Source organism: Bactrocera neohumeralis, chromosome 6 (assembly GCF_024586455.1).
Source record: "Bactrocera neohumeralis isolate Rockhampton chromosome 6, APGP_CSIRO_Bneo_wtdbg2-racon-allhic-juicebox.fasta_v2, whole genome shotgun sequence".
NCBI classification, from domain to species: Eukaryota; Metazoa; Arthropoda; class Insecta; order Diptera; family Tephritidae; genus Bactrocera; species Bactrocera neohumeralis.
In genome coordinates this window covers 69,171,513-69,180,261 of record NC_065923.1, presented here as the reverse complement: position 1 = coordinate 69,180,261, position 8,749 = coordinate 69,171,513, and the positions used below count along the sequence as shown (strand labels likewise).

Sequence of the window (8,749 nt, the reverse complement as noted above, 5' to 3'; positions counted from 1 at the left end):
AAGCACTACACACTTTGATTTAGAAGCGCATGTCGCATTACACAAAAGACTTAAGCAACAAACTTGAAATACTTTAATAAAGAAAAATATTAATAATTCATTTATCTTATGGTGATATTATGAAATTTCCATTATTAAAGCAAAAAATAACAGACTATATACTTATTTTCAGTAATATTTTTTGAAATTTTTTCATAAAATCAGCAATCTTTACTTCAAGAGCCGAGTGGGCAACAAATTTCAGAGAAAAAGTAACTCTTAGCGACCACCAAGCGTGTGCGAAACACAACCTGCTTTATGATAATTCTCTTACTGCTCTTCATTGCTATTTTAATGGCCATTAACTAATGAAGAATTGTTCAGAGGAGACTAAAAATGCAACAGGTGGCTACGAGTAGATGGGAAGGGAGTATAAGCGGCCACTTTTGTGCTACAAGATCTGATGATAATAATTCCTCATAATAAGAGCTGGCCAAAGTATTTATAATAAGCATTGAACATAAATTTCTCAACAACAAACAGCTGCTAATAAAAGGGGTCAACAACGAAGAATGAAATGTTAAAGTGGGGAAGAGTTATGAAGGAAATAGTTTTGAGCGAAATTTCATGCTTTAAAACCGCTTTTGTCTGTAGAGCATACAAATATAACAGAACAGTTTTATTCTGATACACTAAACTAATTTTTATTTAATTTTTCTTTCAATATTTTTTATAAAAAGTTACTTTCTGATGCACTAAACTAATTTTTATTTAATTTTCTTCCATATTTTTTATAAAAAATTTTTTACTGAATAAATGCAATACAAAATACTTAAACTAAACTTATTACTAGGATTGTCAACATGCATTATAGTGTTCATATACTATTTTCCACATCAGCGTCCCTCGATATACGAGGACAATTCGATTTGATCTGGCAACTCTGTGATCTTCACATCAAATCTCGACTGAACTTCACTCAAAATTTTGTTATCCGCCTCATCCGCAACGAAGGAGATGGCCAAACCTTTGGTGCCGAAGCGTCCAGCGCGTGCCACACGATGCAAATAGGTGTCGCTGCTCTCCGGCATGTCATAGTTGAAGGCGATGTTCACACGCTCGATATCCATGCCGCGTCCAAAGAGATTGGTGGCAACCAAAATGCGCTTTTGAAAATCCTTGAATTCCTGATAACGTTTTAAACGCTCCTCCTGCGACATGCCACGATGTATGCCGACCGCAGGGAAGTTCTGCTCGCTCAGCAGTTGACTGAGCGCGATGCAGCGTTGCACAGATTTCACAAAGATGACAACCTGATTGAATTCGAGCACATCCAACAGCTCGAACAGTTTCTTGTTCTTCTCGTTCTCCTTCAGCTTGGCGTAGTGTTGTTGTAAGCCATGCAACGTCAGCTTGGCCTCGTCATCTACATAGACCTCCATGGGGTCTTGCATGAATTTCTTACACACTGGACGTATGTCTTTGCTTAGCGTGGCGGAGAACATCATCACCTGCTTGGCGTGTGGCGTGCTGCGGAAGATCTCCTGCACATCGCGACGCATATCAATATGCTCCAACATCTGATCGCATTCGTCAAGCACGAAGTGTTTTAGATTCTTGAGATTCAATTTCTTGTTGCGTATCAAAGCCAATATGCGTCCCGGTGTGCCGACGATTATGTGTGGCATTTTGTCCTTTAAAGACTTCTCATCATTTTGTATGGCCAAGCCACCGAAGTAGACGCCAACCTTTACATTCGTCATATACTTGGCAAAACGTTCGTATTCTTTGCCGATCTGGAAGGCCAGCTCACGTGTGTGACACATAACCAACACGTAGGGCACATGCTCCGTGGGTTCCAGCTGCTGTAGTGTCGCCAACACAAAGACTGCGGTCTTACCCATACCGGACTTGGCCTGACACAGTATATCCATGCCGAGCACCGCTTGTGGTATGCATTCGTGCTGCACCTCGGATGGATGCTCGAAGCCGCAGTCCACGATGGCGCGCAGTATCTCCGGTTTTAGCAGAAAATCACGAAAGCCGGAGCTATGTATGGACACATAAGTGCCCTTCACGTCTTTCTTCGGCTTTTTGGCCTCTGGTTCGATGGTGGGCTCGATCAGCTCCTCTTCCTCGTAGTCCAAGAGATCGATATTATCAGCCATTGTCTTTTATTTTATATTTTTATTAAAGTAGCGGAAAAGTTGATAGTGAAGTTGATTTTGCAAGTATTTAAACTTTTTAGTTTTGAGCGCGTTTTAGTTTTTGCTGCTGTTCTTACTGCGACAGTGCGTTAAATGTGTTTGTTGACAAAGTCCTTGCTGTCGCAGCTTTTATACGATTTTTGCTGCTCTATTCCTTGTTTAACTGCGCAGGTAGCGACTGCTTAATCACCTGTTGCAACCCTGAGGTGAGGATAGACCTTTAATTACAGCAACAATAAAGGGGATTTGAGTTTATAAATTTTCTACCTGCTATGCTCAGGGCTGTGAAGGCGTTTCGTTTGAAAACAAAGGGATTTGAGGCATTGTTTGAAGACCAAAGGTATTGTTAATAAAATTTTGAAAGATTTTCCATTGAATATTTTAGATTTGTATATCTAAATATTTTTTCTAGTTTTTTTATGAAGAAACTGCTTTACTTTTCCAAATTTATGTTATACATATGTGTTTTTCTGAAATAACCGGTTTTTAAGATAGATTTTATTTTTAAAATTTTCCAATATTTTTAAGAAATATTTTATCGAAAAATTTAATATAAATATTAATTCCTGTTTTTTAATATTTTTATGAAATATTTCTTCGAAAAATTTGATATACATTTTATTTCCCAATTTTTTTTTTAATTTGTAAGAAACATTTGTTCGAAAAATTTAGCATAAATTTTACTTCGCAAATTATTAAATCTCGTATATTAACTAACTTTTCTAATAATATTTTTGTTCAGAATTAATGCTAAACTTTACTTGCGCAAAAGTTTTTTTCAATGATTTTTATATATTTTTAAATAATTTTTGCGATAACTGGAAATGAATCCAAAACATTTATGTATATTTTTTATAAAGAAATTATTTTTGAAAACCGTAGATATATTTTATTTGGCAAAACGCTTAATGATGAATATTTGTTTGAAACCTGAAGAAATATTTGACTTATTTTTTTTTGAAATATTTTCTATATTCATAGCACGAATTCAAATTTTTTTCGAAAAATTGAGGATAAATTAAATTTCCGAAATAATTTTACTGAATAGTTTTTATATATATTTTTTGGATATTTTTTTAGACACACTGTATCCGAGAACTAAGGATCATTTTTATTTTCTAAAATATTTTAAAAATATGTATATTTTTAATAAAGATTTTTTTTTTTAAAACTGTCGCCATATTTTATTTGCCAAAACATCTAAGGATGAATATTTGTTTAAGATTTTTTTTGTGGAATTTGTACGAGTAGTATTTTTTGTAAATTTTTTTAAAATATTTTTTAATACCTTTAGCAAGTTTTTTTTTATTTTTTTCGAAAAATTGAGTTTAAATTTTATTTGCGAATTAATTTTTGTATATACTTTAAATAAATAAAAAACAAAAATATTTTGTTGCGAGAACGGGAAATTATTTTCATTTTCCAAAATACTTAAAAAATATTTATATTTTTTATAATGAAAAATTGTTTTAAAAACCGTAGATATATTTTCTTTGCCAAAACACCTAAGGATGAATATTTGTTAATGTAATTTTTTTTTGAAATATTTTTTCATATTTTTAGCTATTATTTTTTTCAATATTTTTTCGAAAAATTTAGGATAAATTTAACTCCGAAATAATTTCTTTAAATAGTTCTTATATCCATTTTAAATAATTCATTAAGAAATGTTTTTATGAAGCAAATTTTCCTTTACCAAAATACTGAAAAAATGTATTTTTTATAATGAAATATTTTTTTAAAAACTTAAAATTTATTATTTTTCCCTTAAACGTAAAAAATACAATTTTTTAAACAAAAATTTTTTGTTTTTTTCATTTTTATTTCTGAGGATATGCCATTTATGTATTTATTATTTTTATTTGTAAAATTTGTTTTCCAAAAATTGTAAGCATTTTAAGTAATTTTTTAAGAATTTTTTTTGGAGTACTCAAGATAATTTTCCACTTTCTTTTATATTTCTATATATGTACATATGTATGTATACACTTAATTCCCCAAATGCACATTAACCGGCTAGTTAAGTGCTTTGTAATGCTATAACCTTGAAAATGTTGTTTGAAAGAAATGTACTTACATTTCCGGCATAAACAGACGCAGGTGTGCATGTGTGTGTGTGTGTATACATTAATCAGCACTTCCTGGCTTTAATAAGGGCAATAAAACGCATCATAATGTTTATTTACTTCCAAGATCGTTTTTTAGTTTATGTTTGTGTTTTAATGTGGGGCGTATTAAGGTTTTCTCTTTTTTATCATTATTATGGCTGAATGGCTTTAGAAATCATATTTTAGACTTTTTGGTAATTTTCTAAGGAATATTACAATATATAAAGGTCCTGAAATTATAAAATGTATAAATATTAAATATAAAAAATGTAAAAATATTGTTCATAAAAGTTTGTAAAAGTGTTTTCACACATAATTTTAAAATTAAACCCCAACTTTACTCCTAAAATCTTTTTATTTAAAAAATACTTTTATGGTTTAATTTCATATTTATTTCAATTTTATGTTAGAAAATAAGCATGAATTTTGATTTCAATCCATTTGATTTGAAAAAAAAATGTATATATACATACATATAGATAAGTATATATAATATAGTACCAAAAATTGTTTAGAGTTGCCACGCTCTTCAAAATATTTTCAACTGCAAACTTTTTTGAACTCTTTTACCTTGTTTTTGTTTTCTTTTTATATATTGTGAAACTTAATAGGCTTAATTTTTTTAGAGTTGCCACCTTTTTCAAATTTTTTCAAACTTTTTAAACTCCTTAAATTGGTTTTTTGTTTTATTTTTAGACTTTGTGAAATTTTATAGGATTTTTTTTTAGAGTTGCCACTCTCTGAAGGATAATTTTTAGTTTAAAGTGATATTTTAAACTCCCAATTTTTTTTATTTTAAAAAATTTAGTGAAAATTTTTGCTTTAAATATCAGGGTTGCCATTCTCTGCAAAAATATTTACGAAGACATGCAACTGTAACCTTTTTTTACTTTTTAGATTGATCTTAAAGCATCTAATGAAATGATAATAAAAGTAAAATATTTAGAACTGATAGTAACTTTTTGAAAAATTATTTTCAATTTCTTTTTTAATATTTAGTGAAAATTTATGGAATTAAAATTTCCAAAACTTGTGGCAAAGAAATATTTTCAGCTGAAATATTTTTATGCCATTTTAGTTTATTCTAATTGAAGCTTTTTTAAACTCTTTTGATAATTTTTTTCTTTTAACAATTTCAATAATAAATAAAAAAAAAAAATTTCAAAACGGTGGTAACTCTGCCAAAAATATTTCCAACTAACATTTTTTTGCCATTTTAGGTTATTTTTTAATGTTAAAACATTTAGGGAAACTTTATTGCATTAAAACTTTTAAAAGAGGTGGTAAGTCTATGAAAAAAATATTTTTAACTGAAAGCTTTTTTAAACTTTTAAAACAGGTGGCAACTCTATGAAAAAAATATTTTTAACCGTAAGCTTATTTATACTCCTTTGATGGGGTATTGTAAGAATTTATTTATTTTAACAATTTCAATAATATTATTTTTAATTAGATGGCAACCTTGTTCAGTTTCATTTTAAACTTCTATGTTTTTTAAATTTCCCTAGCTTATTGTTAATAATGTAGTATTTCCTGCCTAATTAATTGACATAAAATTTTGAAACAGTTGGCAACGCTTATAAAAAAATTTTCGGCGTTAAGCTTTTTTAAGCTTTATGACTTTGTTAGCCATATTGTAATAATTTGTTTAACTTGTCAACTTTATAAAAAATATAAATTTCGAACAAGTGGCAACACTCCGTTAAACACAAGAATAACTGAGTTTTAAATAATTAATTGAATTAAAATAAATATTTTTTAAATTCATTCAGTTTGTTCCCCATATAATAGTGTTTATTTATGTTATTTGAATTTACTTTAAGCCACCTTTTTTGTATTTTTTAACTCTTATACAATTTGAATAAAAGTGGCATCTCTTTTAAATTATATTTATAGCGTAAAGCCTTAAGCAGCTGATAATATCTCTATAATTTGACGTAAGAGTTCGAATTCGTTTTTATAATATTTTTTTTTTAATTAAAACTTTTGATAAAGTTGGCAACCTTCATAAAATACATTCAGTCTTAAGCTTTCTGAAGGCTCATAAATTTGATAGCCATATTGTATTATTTGTAAATTTATTAACTTGGCAATTTAATAAAAAATAATAGTTTCGAACAGGTGGCAACACTCGTACAAACATATGTAGTATAAATTGTGATCTTTTTTAAAATATTTGTGGATTATTACTTATAGTAATGTTTATTTATCTTATTTTAATTTACCTTAAGCAGTATTTCTTTGTCGTTTTTAATTAAATTAAAATTTTCAATGAATGTGGCATCCCTTTCAAATAATATTTTCAGTGTAAAGTTTTTAAAATATTATAGCTTGATACTGATATTGTATGTGCTATTTGTTTGCTTTACAATGCATTTTATTTTAATTAAAATTTTTAAAAAAGGTGGCAACCCTCCTAAAAAAATTTCTATACAAAACTTTCTTAAATGACATCAGTTTGACACCTATAATGTAACAGTAGGTGTATTTATAATTTTTTTGGCATACAGTTTTCAAACAGGTGGCAGCTCCTATCAATATTTTGGGCTATTGGATTATTTATATATAGAATCCTAATTTTATACTAATATCTAGTGTATTTATGTTAGTAAATACTGAAGATATGAAAACCCTCTTAAAAATAAATTACCGAATTACTTTTATAAATACATGGCAACACTCCTATAAAAATATTTGTTATCTGTAAGCTTATCGTCTTCTGTAGACGCTACGTAAACGGCATAAAAGTAGTGAAGCATCAGGAAGAGAATAAATAGTGGCAATCTCAGCACAACAGTAAATGCCTTTGGTGAATCAAGCAAAAAAGCAACAATAATAAGAACTACAATGTTGCAACTAATAACCTAATAACATCCGCATTAACTGTTCGACACAGAAATGCATGAATGAATAACCGAAGACTACCACACTGGCTAACAGACGAACACTGGTAGACCGAAGCACATAAAAAATGTAGAATGGCTGAGGAATTGGAATGAGATAGATGAAATGCATGAATCGCGGAAATGTTTATGACACAACGGAGCGAAAAAAACGATAAAAAAGAAAAAAAAAAAAAAAAAAACAAAATAAAAATCCAGAAATCATTTGAAGATATGAAGCGATTTGTGGCACGAAGCTAAGGCAGTGAAGGCAAGCGAGAAAGCAACGCCGAACAGCGAATGGGTGCAAGCGGAAAAAAGTAAATCAAATATGAAGAGGCAATCAAGCATTGTTGGCGCTTTTATTGTGCCTGCTTTTGTTGTAGTTTTTGCTGCCAAGTCCACAGTCGTGGCAGGTGTAGGCATAGCCATGACACACTTCCACCACCAAGCCACTTTCAAGCGATGCTGGAACGTCTACAAATATACTTGTATGTATATATAATAACTGTTTGTTGTTGTGGCGTTAAAGGGAACGAGCTGAGGTGGGCAGTTAAGCGCAGGAAATTGTGCTGAGGAACATTTAGTGTGCGTTTTGTTTATTTATTCAGCTGCTCAAGCACTCAATTGCACACGCGTCCATAGTGGAGGTAATTCACTTTATGCCTTGATGAAGACGTTCGTGATGTTTTCGCAAAAGAATTTGTTAAAAGCGATGACAGCGAAATATTTATGACTTTCTTTAGCCGTTAGTGAAAAGTGAAGAATTTGTGAGAGCTTTTGTGGCAATAATGGCAGCGGTCATATAATAAATATGCTGACCGAAGAATGGCAGAGCCATCAATAGAGCCAGTTAAATAGTTTTGAAGATATTACAGCAAGCTGTCAGCGAATGAAGTATGAAAATAAGAAAAAAAGTGGAAAAGTAGTGGGAATATTATAAAAATATTAAAAAAATAATTAATAATTATTCAAAATTCGCATAAACTACAATTTTCGCTTAGTTGGCAATCCTTTTGACTTTTGAAAAACATTTTTAACTTTAAGCTTTCTTAAACCTTTTCAGTTTTATGCCCATGTTGTAGAGATTCTATATATTAATATATTGCTTTGACTTACTAAATTCAAAAAGGTGGCAGCACTCATGGAAAATATTTTAAACTTTTAGCCTTTTTAAACCTCTTCAGTTGCATACCCATGTTGTGGTGATTCGGTATATTGCTCATTACTTTTTTGACATGCAATTCTTAAAATGGTGGCAGCACTTCTGAAAAACATTTTTAACTCTTACCTTTCTTAAAACTTTTTACTTTTATAGCCATATTAAGAGTTTTTTACATAATATATTTTTTTTACACACGATTTTCAAAACGGTGGCAACACTTTTGAAAATTATTTTAAACACCTAGCTTTCGTAAAAGTTGCCACCTATTTTAATTTTGCTGTTTCATACTTTTCTGTATACTATTACTTTTTTGGCATGCAATTTTCGAAACGGTGGCAACACTTTTGAAAATTATTTTAAACTCTTAGCCCTCTTAAGCCCTTTCACTTGTATAGCCACACTCTAGGC

The 8,749-nt window shown here is 29.9% G+C and overlaps 1 protein-coding gene across 1 annotated transcript; it reads right to left on the bottom strand.

The window, feature by feature from the left end:
* Window positions 1-875: 875 nt before the first annotated feature.
* LOC126763792 (ATP-dependent RNA helicase WM6-like) lies at window positions 876-2,147 on the bottom strand. The gene has a single exon (XM_050481606.1). It carries the CDS (start codon window positions 2,145-2,147, stop codon window positions 876-878), a length of 1,272 nt encoding a protein of 423 aa, XP_050337563.1.
* Window positions 2,148-8,749: the final 6,602 nt, after the last annotated feature.

Bases quoted from the DNA above. Each gene is read 5' to 3' on its own strand.
- LOC126763792 (XM_050481606.1), bottom strand. From the start codon at position 2,147: ATGGCTGATAATATCGATCTCTTGGACTACGAGGAAGAGGAGCTGATC.